Below are 16,196 nucleotides of genomic sequence, written 5' to 3'. Positions count from 1 at the left end.
AGAATACTCTAATACTATATGTAAAGAGAGTACAAAATAAAATAAAATTTTCTGAAATATAAAAATTAAAATATTTAGCGATTTGTTTTAAAAAAATCTATTACTTAACAAAAAATCCTCCAAATAAAGGGTAAATTGGAATTTTATCAAAAAAGATGGAGCGTTCAGTGTAAATGTTGGGAAAGAAAGAAAAAGATGGCTATCGGATTTAACGTCGGAGAAAATTCCGATAATTTGACTATTTCTGTAGCCACCCTGTGAATAAATACTATCCCTATATATACGTCCCCTAATTGGCTTGCCAATCCCCACCCCACCTCCAAATCCAATCACACATAGAGACTGAGGGAGAGTCGTCTCCTTCACCTAAAAACAAAGGAATCACATTCTTTATGCTTCCTTTATTGATTAATGTATTGGATATTCCTGGGGACTGAGCCATTGGTTTCTCTGTGAGATTTTTAGAGAATTCAAGCCAAAGTGTCCGCTGGGTTTCATCATAAAACATGAAGTTCTGCAAGAAATATCAGGAGTACATGCAAGCCCAAGAGAAAGAACTTCCTGGGGTTGGTTTAAAGAAGCTTAAAAAGATTTTGAAGAAATGCAGGAGAGATTTTGAATCCCATCAAGAACTTGAAGGGTCTCCTTCTGCTGCTCAACACTGTCCTCATCATTGTCCAGGTATTGCACTCGATACATTTTTGTCATTTCTTTGGCTTTCGAAATCTTGGTTTTTCTACATTAGGATTCCTTTTTCTTTTCTATTATTGGTTATTGCGTATTTTCTTTTTCTTAGATTTTATATTAGCATTCTTGAAACATCTGATTTTATTCATTCCAGTGTTTGATTCCTGTTCCAATCAGATTGTTTTCCTTGATTCAAGGATTTAATGCTGGAAATTTAGAGATTGGGTTTATAGGTGAAATCCAATTGATATATAACTAATTCCTTGTTTGGATGATTCTGTGGTGAATTTCAAGAACTTGTACAGATGCTCTCCTCTCAATGATGATAATTCTATTTGTTATTACGAAACAAATCTTGTAAAGTAGATCTTATGATACAGCAATAAACTCTCGACTGTGATCAAACAACATAGATTTTGGATGTCACAGTGCTTCACCAAAAAATTTAGTGATAGAAAACCTTCCTACATGATAAATTTTCTGATATGATCAAACAGCATCTTATTTTGAAACATAATGATTTAATGGTACAATTTTTATTGTTCTCTTTTCTGATTGGGTTTCATGTGTAGTGTGCGATGGAACCTTCTTCCCTTCCCTTCTCAACGAAATGTCTGCAGTAGTTGGTTGCTTTAATGAGCGAGCACAGAAATTGCTTGAGCTGCATCTGGCTTCCGGCTTTAGAAAATACTTCATTTGGTGCAAAGGCAAGTTGCAAGGAAATCATGTTGCCTTGATGCAAGAAGGCAAGGATCTGGTTACCTATGCACTTATAAATGCAATTGCAGTCAGAAAAATTCTAAAGAAATATGATAAGGTATGCTCATCTATATCGTAAAATGATTTTAAATAATGAACTTGGATAATTGGATTGTGGAGTTCAATATTTTTTGTTTCTCATTGGTTGCAGATTCATTACTCCAACCAAGGACAGGCCTTCAGGTCACAAGCTCAAAGTATGCACATTGAGATTCTCCAGTCTCCCTGGCTCTGTGAGCTTATGGCTTTCCATATCAATTTAAGGAACACAAAGGTCAAGTCAAAGAAGAAGGCCCCTGCCTTGTTTGAGGGGTGCTCACTAACATTTGATGATGATGACAAACCATCACTCTCTTGTGAGCTCTTTGATTCTGTCAAGCTTGATATTGATTTGACTTGTTCAATATGCTTGGTAAGCTCCTAGATTTCATTTTGCTAAGATTTGTATACTTTATATACACGCATTTATTAATTGTATAATAAAACTATTATCTTCTCTCATTCCATTGAACTGGTAGAACTGGAATCAAGGTCATTTGTAATATGTCCATGGTGGAAACTGCTTGAGTTTATTTGTTGGGCTTTGTCAAGTCAATTTCGTTATGAAAATCATGGGATAGGCTACATATAGTATCCTTTTGTTTGACATAATTCATTTTACATGAGAAAAAAGTATTCAATTGAATTCCTATAAAATCAGGTAAGATTTCAATTTTTTTTAAAATGAAAATTTTGGTAGTTAAAAGGAATTGAATACTTTCACTCCAAACAAATGAATTATTAGAAAAGAATTCAATTGAATTGAATTTTTGTAAAATTTTCTATTCCAAATGGAAAGTATATGTTATGTTGAATATCCCCCTGGATCCTTGGTGAATAAGAACAATAGCCAATTTGCAGCCAGATGCCAGATCCAGCGTCAGCTCTCTTCTTTTGGTAGAATAGAAGAATAATTTCCGGATTAGAATGCTTACACTTTGGCTTCCTACACTTTGGCTTCCTTATCACGATGTTTGATGACAGGATACAGTATTTGACCCAGTTTCTCTTACATGTGGCCATATATTCTGCTATATGTGTTCTTGCTCCGCTGCTTCGGTGACTATTGTTGATGGCCTGAAAGCTGCAGAGCCTAAAGAAAAATGCCCTTTATGCCGGGAGGTTAGCTGGCGTTTTCTTTGTGAAATTTGCACTTAAAATATGTTAGCAAGTAGTAAATAAACGATGATTAACGGTTTACTCTCTACCTGGTGTATTTCACTGGAGTTCATGGTAAGGATTGAAATCTTGGTGGTAGAATCATGTTGGATACCCACCGATTAGTTCAACTTTTTTTATCTACAACACCTGCTTCACTTGAAGCTTTAAAAACCGTTTCTACACTTGTAATAATTCATTTCTCTTGTGATCACAGACTGGAGTTTATGAAGGTGCTCTACACTTGGAAGAGCTTAATATTTTATTAAGTCAAAGGTATATTCGTTTTCCTTTTTTTTTTAGAGAAAAAAAATCTAGAGAGCATAGGAGAGGATGCTTGCTTCTCTTACTAGTTTGACTCTCCCATGTCTGAACAGTTGTGCCGAGTATTGGGAGCAGCGGCTGCAATCAGAGAGGTTGGAGAGGATTCGTCAGGCAAAGCAGCACTGGGAATACCAGTGTCGAGCATTCATGGGTGTCTAGAATAAAATTTAGATTTCATAACTTCTTCCAGATCTTGTCATAAATAAATTTAATCAGACTCTTCTCTCTTCTCGGTCAGGATTTGAATTAATTGTGATATGTGCTCTTTTGAGCGTGGCTTGATTTAGCCAAGCTTTTGTCTGTAGCTAGTGGTGTATAAAATTTTCTCGCTTGGAGAAATGGAATGAACGTTTTCTGCTGTAAATAACCTGGCAAGAGACATAATACAGACCATCTTCCCGTAGACCGTTGCCGGAATCGACAGATTCCAATTCGTCGGGACTTTGGAGGGATTCGGTTTGAATGGTGTGAGAAACTGGATCGAACGCCAAGAAAGTTAGGATTTAGAGTGATGGGAGTCAGCAACAGAGCAAAGCTTTGAAGGGAGAAAGCCAGCTACCTGCAGGTTCTTCCAACCTGAACGGTAAGCCTCCAACTTGGGTTTTTTGCCTCTTAAAGGTAAAAATTAAAAGAAAAAATACCCATACTAAGATTTAGAAATAAAATATCTATTAAATGACAATGAAAGTGGCTAGTTGTTAAATATATTAAAAATATTTATTTTTTTTTTGAAATAAATAAAATAATCTTTAGTGAAATTTTGTGCTAAAATTTTATTTTGGCAGAATAGTTAAAAACAATACAATAAACTTGAGAACTTTTTAATTTGATAGGTACTAAAACACATTATCAGGTTCACACCTGCAAGTTTAAAATTAAAATTTGATAATTTCTTAATATTTCTGCCCGTAGGCAAAACAAGAAAAAGCCAGACATGTTCTCTAAAAGAAAACTAGATGATTTTACCGGACATTTTCTCTGAAAGAAAACTAGATGATTTTATCTTAGAATATTATATATATATATATATTTGATAAAATTGGCTTTGATCGAAACTTGAACTATACTCCTCAAATAATACTCTTTAGTTCTAGAATGTTATGGTGATCATGGGAAACGCAATAGATAACTGACCCTCTTCCGGAAGATGAGAAATGCTAATATATTTTCAATTACAACCATCAATTCTGCTAATTGATGAATACTTAGATGCAAATTTCTGGTACATTTCATTACTAAAAAAAAAGGGGTCCTCTCCTTAGACAGTTAGGCAAAATGAGAAGGCTCTTTGCCAAACTAGCGGAGCTGATATCTTCTAGAAATCAAGTTGTGGTCTTCAAAAGATGAGCAGTAGGAAAATAAAATCTGGTCTTTGTCATAATCCAGCTGAACGATTGGCGTATTCCTGAACCAGTGCTCCGAAGAGTGACGGCCTCTCAAGTAAACGAGAAGGTTTATCAAATTCTTTTGCCCGTCCTGAATAAAGAAAGTTAAGAGGGGTCAGCGAGAATTTCATGTGACAAGGCAAGACAAAGCAATAACAGGAGGATTTTCTGCAGCTCACTGGACCAGGTATGATAATCACAAAGGGAAAAAAAAAAAAGAGAAGGGTTTACACACCGGCATCTATGACTAAAACCCTGTCACAGTCCATGACTGTGGGTATTCTGTGAGCAATGCTGATGATTGTGCAGGCTGCAAAGTCCTCCCGGATAATCTTCTGAATTACACCATCAGTTTTTGAATCAACTGAAGCAGTTGCCTCGTCCATAAACAACAGCCGACTGCGCTTTAGCATAACTCTCCCTAGACAGAGAAGCTGTCTTTGACCCACACTCCAATTATCGCCATTGTCAACCACTATCAAGTTTAAAAAGAATTTTAGAAACTTCCATTTGCAAAAATGCTCGAGGCAAAAGCTGAAGCTTACAGAAGCAAACTGTGAATTCAGCAGATGAATGCCACATACCAGGAGCATCAAGTTTCTCAGGTTTTGCAGCCACTACATCCTTTAGTTGACAGCGTTCGAGACTCTACAAAATTATTATTTTTTCAATTAATAACCATAATAGCAAAACAGAGGTGATCATTGAAGGAGGAATGGTATGATTACCTTCCATATGTCTTCATCTGTATGCTGTCCAATGGGATCAATGTTGCTTCTCACTGTTCCTTCAAAAAGGACAGGTTCTTGGGGAATTATGCCAAAGCGAGACCTAAGATCATGAAGTCCTAGCCTACAAATGTCTATGCCATCGATGATTATTTTCCCTCCTGTTGGTTCCACCAACCTAAAGAAAACTTGGATCAAAGTTGATTTTCCACTCCCTGTACGTCCAACAATACCAATCTTCTCTCCTCCATAAAAGCTAAGAGTAATCCCTTTCAGAACCAGAGGAGTGTTTGGACGATATTTAACCTGTCGGCCAAAAATTCAATGCATGCAGAGGCTATATAAATGAAGATGACAATTGCATTGGCAAAGATCACTAGTGTTCTTTGTTTTATTTTTTAAGATTTAACAAGAATTAGACTGGAGTCCTTACCTGCAAGTCTTTCAGATCAACATTGCCATGGGCAGGCCAGCTTGGAGGAGGGATCTGGTCTTGTATTTTCCATGCTGCTTCGGATGGAATATTTGTGAATTGCTTAATCCTCTCAACAGAAACCATTCTATTTTCCACAAAGCAACTCATGTATATGGCCCAGAACAGCACACCATTGAGGGATAATCCATAGGAGAGAGATAAACCGACATTTTCTATATGCAGAAAATATTAGGTCAGTTTTTTTTTTTTTTTTTTTTTTTTTTTTTTTTGCAACTGAAACATATAAAAAACTGTCAATGGATTAAGAAACTATCATTTCTTCACAAAGCACAACAATGGCAACGAAAGAATGTCTAAATACTTGATGTGCTGACTAATTACTCAATTACCTGGCCTTATAATACTGCTGGGCAACACAGTCAAGAACAAAGCAGACAAGCAGAGGATGAAGCTTCCTATGAGTTCCAAACGAAAGCCCAACCATTCATTCGATCCATTATTGTGAAAATCCATACGCAAGTTGGCATTAACTCTGTTAACATTTTCCTTACAGAAACTCTCCTGCTTATTGTAAGAGCGAATTGTCATAACTCCTGAGATGCTTTCTGAGAAATGATGGATAATGGGAGCTTTGGTGATTGAGTCAAGGCGAGTTAATTCTCGAGATGTTGCAAGAAAATATCCCTGCAATCAAAGAGGGTGGAAAAAAAACATCAATAATCTGGGAAAGGGAAATCATTTAAGTTAGGATTTACTTTTAAGTCAAATGAATGACAACCACAATAACGTCTACAACGTCATGGGAAGGACCTCAGAAAGCTTTCGCACCCATAGATGTATTTCTCCACACTTTTATCTGTTACTTTTAAGAATTTTATTTGTCCAAAATTATCTATGATTATTAAAGAGTATTAATTAGGGTAATGTAGTCAAGTTAGAGCTTATTTTGCTACAATTTCTTATTCACCATGCAAAAACCTTAGACGATAGATAAAAGTGGACGAAAATAGTAACATATGTTCTGTGCCACATCTTGAGCTTTCTTTCATAATGTGAAACTGCAGATTAGAAAGATAAAGTGAAACATACCCTGTACCAGATGTTCAGCCAGCAAAGTGGAATTAATAAGATAACTGTTGGCCAGGCATATTGACATGTAATAATAATGATGCTGAGCAGTGTGATGTACATGGCAACTGTAACGCCCAAAATCAAGGGAATGAAAAGATCAACATTGGATTGATCTGTTGATGCCTGAAAAGTACATAACAAGTACAGAGAAACGAACAATTATCATCAGTTTCAGACCATTCTGTTGTTTGCATTCCACCTTGTTGTAAATGCAAACATACACAACGCAGAAAATTTAGCAGCATAGTTGAGTCCTTTTATCCTTACCCGGCTTAATATTCTTCCTGATGGCGTGGTATCGAAAAATGACATGGGTGCATGCAAGATGCTGTTAAGAATACCCGTAAAGAAGATTTGAGCTGTCTGAAGCCCCATGATTGTAACGAAAAATGATCTCACTGTTAACAGCACCACCGAAACAGCTGCAATAATTGTATAGATAGAAATGAACAGAGAAGGATCGAAAACTCTAGACCGTTCTTCTGAAGTTTCATATGCCAACCAATAATCACCAGCCATTAGAGATGCTTGCCATATTATGGACAAGAACAATACTGCTACAATACCCCACCACCCAAAAGCTGCAGTACAGTATTGCTTGTACACATGCAGGCCCACTTTACCAGTCTCTCTTTCTTCTTCTTCAATGAGTTTCGACGTCCCCTTATCTGACTTAGGTTGATCTAAGTGTTTGTTTTCACTATTGGATTCTCCAACACTGGAGGGGGCCTGAGGAGACTTCGGTGGATTGGGAGAACTTTCACCAGGAATTGTGGCTCCAGCTTCTTCTACAAGTTCCATAGCAGTTTCATGGGCAGCCACTAGAGCTCCAAAATCCATGCCAGACTCCATTAGATCATTATACTTTCCTGCCTGTACTATCATTCCATCACGCATGACCTGGTAAAAAATCTCTTTTCAGAAATCACAAATCCACAAGTATCTGTCTGCATGTGTGCTTGTGTGTAACCTACCATGATAAGATCGACATTATGCAAGAAGTCAACTTGGTGGGTCACAAGTAAAATAGTCTTGCCCTTCAATGCTCCTCGGACACACTCCTGCAAAAGGAATGGATACAAATTTAGTTGCCTGTTTACTTCCCAAACATGTTCTTTATAGAATGGATAAAGCAAGTGAATGCTGCTTTCACCTTAAATATATCTGATCCTGTATGTGCATCAACAGCGCTGAAAACATCATCAAGAAGATAGATATCACAGTCCTGATAGACAGCCCTGGCAAGTTGTATCCGCTGCTTCTGCCCACCACTGAGGTTAATGCCACGCTCTCCAATCTCAGTTCGATCTCCATAATCCATCATTTCCAAGTCTTTCTCCAAGCAACAAACCCTTATGACTTCATTGTATTTTTCCTTGTCCATTGGCAAACCAAATAAGATATTCTCTTGAATGGTTCCATTTTGAATCCATGAGGTTTGAGCAACATAGGCCGTTGTTCCACATACCGTGACCTGCTCATGGAAGAGAAAGCAACTTTATAAAAGTGCAAGAGAAAACCAAACAACTTTCAAGTTTTGATTTTCGACTTTTCTAAATATGATCAACCAAGAATTTCAAAAATTATGTTTCAGGATCCATACCTTTCCTGAAATTTTGTGCATCTCACCGAGAATCGAGGCAAGAAGAGAGGACTTCCCGGATCCCACAGTCCCAACAATAGAAGTAAGTTCCCCTTTCTTGATTTCCAAATTTATCTTTTTCAAAACTAGATCGTCATTTTCGTCATCCCAATTAAAACAGGCATCTTTGATCTCCACAGCAATTCTCCCATCACAACCCTCTACTCTTTCCACCGATTTCTCCTCCAATTCCTTACTCAACATGTAACGATCCAACCTGTCAAGAGATACCATTGCCTGTGAAAGTGAAATCATAGACTGTGGAAAATTCCTGATGGGCTCTTGCAAGATTTTAAATATAGATGTTGTTGTGAATACTGTCCCTGCATCAAGTGGCACACCCAACAGGAGAGCAACACCAAATGTGACTGATGATATCAGTAATGGAGTACACCACATCACAATAATGTTTCCAGAGACTGAGTACATAAACTTGGAAAGCCATCCAAATTCTGATTCTCTAAAATTTAGGATCCTTTTGTTAAAGTGTTCTTCCCATGCCTGGAACTTTATCACACGCATATAATTAAGCATCTCGTTTGTTGCTTTCATTCTAGAGTCACGATTTATCATCACATTGAATTGGAATCTATTGTTTCTTCGAGTTCCAAACACCACGAAGACAATAACGCCAATAATTCCTATTAATGCAGCGATCACAGAAACCCCAAGTGCATTGTACAAGAGCACTAATGCAACAGCAACTTGCAGTGGCATCAGCCATATAGAATGTAGCTGTAGCATCATATCAGATAGTTGTTGGGCATCAACAGCCATGTAATTCACAATTTGTCCAACACCATGAGCTTGACGGGCAGAACAGGATAATCTCAGGCCCTTCTTGTACAAAGAAGTAATGAGCGTAGACCTGATAAGCATTCCGAGTTTCTGAGAGTTGAAGTTAAATTGGTGGAGACTTAAGACCTCAACAAATTTGGCAGCAAGGAGTGTCAGGACAAGGTAGTATCCTTCATACGGAGAGGTTCTTTTCCCAGCAGTAAAATCCACGAAACTTTGGATGAGAATAGGTCCAACATACATCACACAGAGCCGCACAATTGCAAGGGAAGCAGTGAAGGCAATTTCCTTCCGAAAGCACCTCAACAATGTTGTCCTAACAGGGTGCTTAGATTGTTCATGAGGTTTAGGCCAATTGGAAGCAAAAAGCAGAGACATTTTTTCTGCTCTATGATCCGGTGAAAGAGTTGGAACATCAGCTAACTTGAGAGGAGACTTGTAGCCTTTGCTCAGCAGGGGATTCATCCAAAGCCAAAAGGCCTTAGATATATGAGAAGCTGTAGCGAAGGCACTCACGTTGGATTTACCAGAAAGAGTCTCACATAATTTGGTTTCTGCATCGTCTATCACTTGTTCGGTTTCTCTTTTTACTGTAATCCCGGTTGATCCTTCGATGGCCACAGAAAGAAGAAGAATCGATAAAGGAAAAGAAATTACAGAAACTATATCATCCACTAAGAGGTTGGTCTCTTGAGCAACCAAACGAATGATCCCAGATGCCGTAAACAAAGTAATGATGATGAAATTTGCGACCCAATAAATTCGAAGAGAGAATGGGTGGGTAACAGCTTGGAATCTCTTCTCATGGATGATCAAGATTGCAATCGCTGCATGAGTTATCGCTTGGACTAACCAAAACAACCCAGCAACTAGCTTCCATGGAAATTGCGTGCTTCCACTTAATGCTAGAATGCAGATAACTGTATAACCAAAAGCCAACAGAGCAGTTGCAATCAAAGAGAGCTTAAACCAGATAGTAGTCATAATATGAACTCTGTTGTTTCCAATAAGGGGCTTGTCGATGTCAGAGCTGGAGTGACCACTAAAGGTGAATCTAGAAAAGAGCTTCTGACACAGGAACACAAGGAGAACAAGAAGGAACAAAATATCAACAGAAGATAGCAGAGCTCTCTGAGGACAAGGAGAGAGAAATATGAACCTTAACCATTGAAATATCAATGGAAGGGATGCTTCCCCAGAGGATTGAATGACAGAGCTTGAGCAAGAGAGGGAGGTAATCCATGGTGAAGAAGACATGTTTTAGGTTGACGAGAGATGCAGCACTTTGGGGTTCTGATCAATCTCCTCCCTCTTGCTGTCTGGGAAAATTTAACAGAAAAGTAACATTTGTAAGGAAAATGTAACCACTGACTTCACAATTCCAGATTATGAATAAAATGTATTGGCCCACAAAAAAAAATACTGTTTAATTTCGTGATTGTAATAAAAAAAAACGCGACGCCATTATCACCATTCGTATAGAGCAACATTCCAAAAACTTGAGATTGCATGGTGAATCAAACCATCCAAAAAAAAAAAAAGAAAAATAGTTGGGGGAATATCGTCAAACATCTAGTATTCTTTATGCGATAAAATAAAAACTATTAATAAAAAGGCAATCATATGCATCTGTGGGAGCAAAAACAGCGAAGCGTTACCTTTTCAAGCATCTAGTATTTCTTTATAGAACCCAAAATGAAGCAAGAAGAAAGGGAAAAAAATATCAAAGCTATGGAGTCCTCACAAAACTCAAAGTAGTTCTCACTTTTCAAGTTTCAAGAGCAGAACGTACAATATATGCAGCAGTCTGCAAGTAAAATGCTTAAAATATACTCTAGTTACTTCTTTTTTTTATGAATAAAACGGCATGAATTATATAGTTTTACTTCATGAAGTAAATCAAAACATGTAAAAAATCTCTAAATTTGTACCGAGAAAAATAAACAAGTAGCTTTCTTCTTGAAAGGGAAGCCAACTGTCTGGGGAATGGAAATCAAGTTCATTAATTAGCACCCGACAAAAAGAGCATATACTATAAAAATCAAACAGAAAGATATGATGCATGAAAAAAAACAAAAAAAAAAAACAGAAAGATGATAACCCTTTGTAAAAATATAAATATATATACACAAATGATAATACAAGAAAAAAAAAAAAGGAAAGCAACCAGATCAAGGCATGCAAAATCAAGAACGATTACGCATCTCCACCAAAAGAATATTTTCCGAGAAAGGGAGACGCCTGTCAGATAAGAACCATGCTAAAGCTGCAGCAGTAACACTGAATAAATGAATTCTGTTATTCTGGGCCAATAAACAAAAAAAGGAAGAGAATATACACGTGGGTCGGTTGGTGAAGGAGATGAAGATGGTGGGGAGCCGGCGGAGGTGGCCTGTAGCGTCGTTTAGTGCAAGAGTTTGGCGGTGTTTCACATGCTCGCTGGTGTTTTATATTGTACGTACATAGAGAGAGATATTAAGATGAGTCTTTCGGAAAGAAAGATAGAGTCTCTGGTGTCGCTGGTGCAGATATGGCGATAAGAAAATTGGTAATCGCCAGAAAGACATACATAGGCTGCAGATAGAAATATTGATAGACAAGAGAGGGAGAGACAGTATAGGTATAAAAAGAAATAAAATTTTGATTTGTCCTGTCTACGACTTGCGCCATTTTCTTCGATTCCAGTACTGACGCATTTGGCAGCTTATTATTGATCAGTAATCGCTGATGGTTATTCAACTTCCCCGCCGTGTCGCGTGGCAGCCACTCTCCATCACTGTGCACCCTCGACTGTTCTTCGTCTTCTATATGCGGATGTTCCTTTTATAAAATTTTATCATTTAATTCTTATAATATAAAAAAATCCGTTAGTTATATCTTTAATTTTTAAAAATATATTAAAATATTTTTAAAATTTTAAAAATTATATTAATTAATCATCCAATAATTTTAATCATTTAAATATTTTTATTATAATAAAAATATTAATTGATTGTTCAATTTCATAACTATCAGTTAGTCTTTTCATATTTATAATATTTTATTGTTAAAACAATAGAAAAATTAATTTATGAATTGATAAATATTTTAAAATTTCAATTTTTCATATTTATAACATTCTATTGTTAAAACAATAGAAAGATTAATTTATAAATTGAAAAATATTTTAAAATTTCAATTTTTTTCATATTGAATAATTAATTAATATATTTTTTATATTATAAATATTAAATAATAATTTACTTTTTTTAATATTTGAAGGAACCTATTGGAGGTATCCTATAATTCTTATTATGTCTTGCAATCTCTATTAATAGGTCGCTCATGAAATATGTATTTTGTAGCTAATTCTTACTTATGCTTGGTTCACTATAAATTCTTTTTTTATTAAAAGATATTTTCATTAAAAATTGACTGTTTAAATCTGCCAATATAGAAATTAAACATAACTTTTAGAATTTAAAAAACACAAAAAAAATTTAAAGACATAATTTCAAGATCCATATTACAGAAGGATCTAATCTGATAGCTTTAATATTTAGTGTCGCAACTCCTCCGACAAGATTTAGCCGCCTAAAAAGTATCAACAACGTTGACAATGAAAATGATCTCTTTCTTATTGTAGCTGAAGCAGCCATGAACAAATATAAAAAAGCACATTGAATGAAGAAAAAAGTTGAAAAAAATTGAAATAACCACCACTGCCAAAGGAGAGTCCCGATATGAAGGAGACAAATCACATGCAACTAAGGATCGATGAGAAGACGCCGCCACCGTAAAGATTTAAAAGGTCCATCCTGCAAGAATATCACTCACCGAATCTAGAGAACCAACCACTCAAAAAGGATTGATGAAGGCGGTGATGGTGCGATCTTTAGCGACTAAACACTTCTTGAATCAAAGTTTAATGAACCACTGAACCACCTAACGCCAAAAAAACAAAAAAAGATTCCCTAAAGTAAGTTGAAACTCTACCTGTAAATTATGTAAAAATACCATGAAGGATTCAAAAGATTTCTTCTTCCACTGCAGAGGAACAACAATTAAATATCAAAATATAGAAAAATAATATTTTGTTATATTTCACAATAGAGATTATAACCTATTTATATATGAGAGACCTTATCTATCGATATTTATTTCTTATATTAATATATTTACTTTCTATATCCTATAACACTCCCCTCAAGTTGAATCATAAATATTTATTATACCCAACTTGTTAAAAAAATATTCTATTCAAGACTCATTTAAAGATTTGATAAATAGATCATCCAATTACTCTCATGTTTTCACATAACTGGTGAAAATTAAATTTTCTTAAATCTTCTCACGGATAAAATGACAGTCAAATTTAATATACTTAGTCCGTTGTGAAGAGCAGCCCGATTATCACACTAAAGTTTCGCGGGTGATGCAATATCCATATCAACTTCCTTCAGTAGATAATTTATCCACAGAATCTCATAAGTCGATTGAACCATGGCCCTATATTCTGACTCGGCACTGGATCTGGATACCACATTTTGCTTTTTACTTTTCCAAGACACTAGGTTTCCTCCTACAAATACATAGTAGCCTATAGTCTATCTTCTATCACTTTTGGATCCCACCCAGTCAGTATCAGAAAAACATTTAAGTGCAGCATACTCATGATCTTTGTAGAGTATACCGCGTCCAGAAGTCCCTTTTAGATAATATAGAATTTATTCTAGAACGGCCCAATGTTTCACCGTAGGTGCAGACATGAACGGCTGACAACACTTCCTGCAAAAGCAATATCTGCCTGAGTCATCACCATAAGGTAGTTTAGCTTTCCAACCAACCTCCTGTACCTCTATGAATCATCATAAAGGTCTTTGTCATCTTTTGTAAGATATATATTAAGAATCATTGGTGTGCTACATGGTTTAGCTCCCATCTTCCCAATTTCTGTAAGTCAATGACATACTTCATTTGAGACAAAAAAAATTCCCTTTTTATTTCTCAAGACTTCGACTCCTAAGAAATACTTAAGCTGACCCAAGTCAATGACATACTGGTGAAAATTAAATTTTCTTGAATCTTCTCACGGATAAAATGACAGTCAAATTTAATATGCTTAGTCCGTTGTGAAGAGCAGCCCGATTATCACACTAAAGTTTCGTGGGTGATGCAATATCCATATCAACTTCCTTCAGTAGATAATTTATCCACAGAATCTCATAAGTCGATTGAACCATGGCCCTATATTCTGACTCGGCACTGGATCTGGATACCACATTTTGCTTTTTACTTTTCCAAGACACTAGGTTTCCTCCTACAAATACATAGTAGCCTATAGTCTATCTTCTATCACTTTTGGATCCCACCCAGTCTGTAACAGCCCGGAAACCGAACTGCCACCGGCACTAGGATCCAGATCGACTTAAGGTCGCCGGGACCCGTAGTAAGCCTGCTATCCTGTCTGTATACCTGTGAAATCCCATACATGATCATACATTTGCTGTAAAAACATAAAACTTTTCTTCATTCCAAGGCTTAACCTGTGCATGCACTCTCTCTGTTCTCTACTAATCCCTACTAGAGCTCCTCATGGCTCTAGGCGGATCAAACTCAGAATGTTAAGCCTGGTTTTGCTCATAAACATACAACAATAAAGAAACATACATAAACTGATCATGTGACTCCACAAAGGGATGACAATTCTTATAAGTCAAGCACTATCTCTATACATTTACATGTCCACACTAGCTATTACACCACTCTGTACTCTTCCTGTACCCTGCTGAGTTCTCTCTGACCTCTGAACCTGCACAACTGGAGTTAGGGGAGAGGGATGAGCTACGATAGCCCAGTGAGTAGCTTAGTAATAAAATTACAGGTGATAAAACATGCTCTCATGGAATGCATCACATCACAAGTAATCACAGCACCTCGGCCGGACGGATCAAAACTCCCTCTATCTCATCTGGGGTACCGGAGTACCATGTGCCTGGTCCCCGTAGGGCTGTTCCAGGTCTTTGTGCCTGGTCCCCGTAGGGCTGTTCCAGGTCTTTCCTCTGAGGGCTAATGAATCCTCACGAAGTCCGTGCCGTCTCACATAAGCAATGTACAAGGAGCCATGCCAAGTACAAGGATACATGCAATGCGTCATATTCGTGTACTCTAATGCACTCACCCTATTGCATAGTCATGATGCATGAAGCATGATAAAATATTCAGTTGTCATATTAAAACAAGTTAAGTTCCACTCACCTTTAGTTATTTCTGAACGGACTCTGCAGGTTCTGACACTGGACTCACTGCTGACTTCCCTGATTCCTCTGGTCCGTACCTACACAGGTGGACTCCAATGAGGGACCAAACTCACTCAAGAACATCTCTAAGAAACTCCCCAAAACCCCTCTAAACAATCCTCAAACCATCACATAAAACATGCTAAAGAAAGCTGGACAGGGCACTTTCGGCGGCAAGTTCGGCGGCCGAAACCCCTCTCCAGAGACGAAACTCATGCATGTTCGGCGGCACCTTCGGCGGCCGAAGGTCTCGTCCAGAGAAGAAACGCACCAACGTTCGGCGGCCGAACTCCATCTTTCGGCGGCCGAAAGTCTCTTTCTAAACCGAAAGTCTCTTTCTAAACCGAAAGCCTAGCTTTCGGGGGCAACTTTTAGCAGCCGAAACTGCCTCCACAAGGGGTTCGGCGGCCGAACCTTCCTTCGGCGGCCGAACCTGGTTTTGCCCAAAGGGCAGAACCCTACTCTGTTTCATGCACACTTTGCCCAAAAACCTACAAACATGCATAGCAACTACTCCCAACGAGCATAGACACATATATATGCACAAGGGGTCTAAAACTACCCTAAAACCCCAAACAAACATAGCACATAACACTTAACCATGCTGGAACACCACAAATCACCAAAAACCTCACCTAAACCTAAACATGCATACTACCCATACAAACTTCATAAAACCTTTCAAAATCATCAAAGAAGCTCAGGATCTTCACTTACCTCTTAAAGAACTTGAGGATGAAGGATCCTAACGTGGAGATATGAAGAAAAACTCTTCCAAAGCTCCAAGCTTCAAAACTTGGTTCTTTTGCTCAAAACCTTCATAAGTCACCA

General features: G+C 37.3%; 2 protein-coding genes across 8 annotated transcripts; one reads left to right on the top strand and one right to left on the bottom strand.

Annotated features, from left to right (window-relative positions):
• The first annotated feature begins 183 nt into the window (after positions 1-183).
• LOC110618994 (probable E3 ubiquitin-protein ligase BAH1-like 1) lies at positions 184-3,331 on the top strand. Of its 4 annotated transcripts, none has more exons than XR_002488590.2 (6): positions 185-681; positions 1,260-1,504; positions 1,598-1,858; positions 2,470-2,718; positions 2,861-2,919; positions 3,021-3,102. XR_002488590.2 is itself a non-coding variant. In XM_021762262.2 (6 exons), the coding sequence occupies exons 1-6, from the start codon at positions 507-509 to the stop codon at positions 3,124-3,126; spliced, it is 984 nt and encodes a 327-aa protein (XP_021617954.1). In that variant the 5' UTR covers positions 186-506; the 3' UTR covers positions 3,127-3,331. The 4 variants fall into 4 exon arrangements, 3 of the variants coding, with proteins under 3 accessions (XP_021617958.1, XP_043817619.1, XP_021617954.1); XM_021762262.2 differs by having other exon boundaries at positions 186-681; positions 2,470-2,607; positions 3,021-3,331; XM_021762266.2 differs by lacking the exon at positions 2,470-2,718 and having other exon boundaries at positions 184-681; positions 3,021-3,331.
• Positions 3,332-4,116: 785 nt separating this feature from the next.
• Positions 4,117-11,717, bottom strand: LOC110621274 (ABC transporter C family member 4). Of its 4 annotated transcripts, none has more exons than XM_021765494.2 (12): positions 11,426-11,717; positions 8,251-10,406; positions 7,801-8,121; positions 7,622-7,708; positions 6,915-7,547; positions 6,606-6,770; positions 5,906-6,200; positions 5,514-5,728; positions 5,081-5,386; positions 4,937-5,000; positions 4,588-4,827; positions 4,117-4,443 (listed from the first exon to the last, which is right to left on the bottom strand). In XM_021765494.2, the coding sequence occupies exons 2-12, from the start codon at positions 10,342-10,344 to the stop codon at positions 4,343-4,345; spliced, it is 4,521 nt and encodes a 1,506-aa protein (XP_021621186.1). In that variant the 5' UTR covers positions 10,345-10,406; positions 11,426-11,717; the 3' UTR covers positions 4,117-4,342. The 4 variants fall into 4 exon arrangements, with proteins under 4 accessions (XP_021621186.1, XP_021621203.1, XP_021621195.1 ...); XM_021765511.2 differs by lacking the exon at positions 11,426-11,717 and adding an exon at positions 11,255-11,397; XM_021765503.2 differs by lacking the exon at positions 11,426-11,717 and adding an exon at positions 10,746-11,128.
• Positions 11,718-16,196: the final 4,479 nt, after the last annotated feature.

This window comes from Manihot esculenta, chromosome 1, assembly GCF_001659605.2.
Source record: "Manihot esculenta cultivar AM560-2 chromosome 1, M.esculenta_v8, whole genome shotgun sequence".
In the NCBI taxonomy this organism is placed as follows: Eukaryota; Viridiplantae; Streptophyta; class Magnoliopsida; order Malpighiales; family Euphorbiaceae; genus Manihot; species Manihot esculenta.
This window is presented reverse-complemented; position numbering and strand designations above follow the sequence as displayed.

Coding starts and splice junctions, on each gene's coding strand:
- LOC110618994 (XM_021762262.2), top strand. CDS start 507: ATGAAGTTCTGCAAGAAATATCAGGAGTACATGCAAGCCCAAGAGAAA. Junction 1,859..2,469: donor TGACTTGTTCAATATGCTTG/GTAAGCTCCTAG, acceptor GTTTGATGACAG/GATACAGTATTTGACCCAGT. Junction 2,608..2,860: donor AATGCCCTTTATGCCGGGAG/GTTAGCTGGCGT, acceptor TTGTGATCACAG/ACTGGAGTTTATGAAGGTGC.
- LOC110621274 (XM_021765494.2), bottom strand. CDS start 10,344: ATGTCTTCTTCACCATGGATTACCTCCCTCTCTTGCTCAAGCTCTGTC. Junction 7,548..7,621: donor ATAATGTCGATCTTATCATG/GTAGGTTACACA, acceptor ATTTTTTACCAG/GTCATGCGTGATGGAATGAT. Junction 4,444..4,587: donor GGTTTTAGTCATAGATGCCG/GTGTGTAAACCC, acceptor TTCTTTATTCAG/GACGGGCAAAAGAATTTGAT.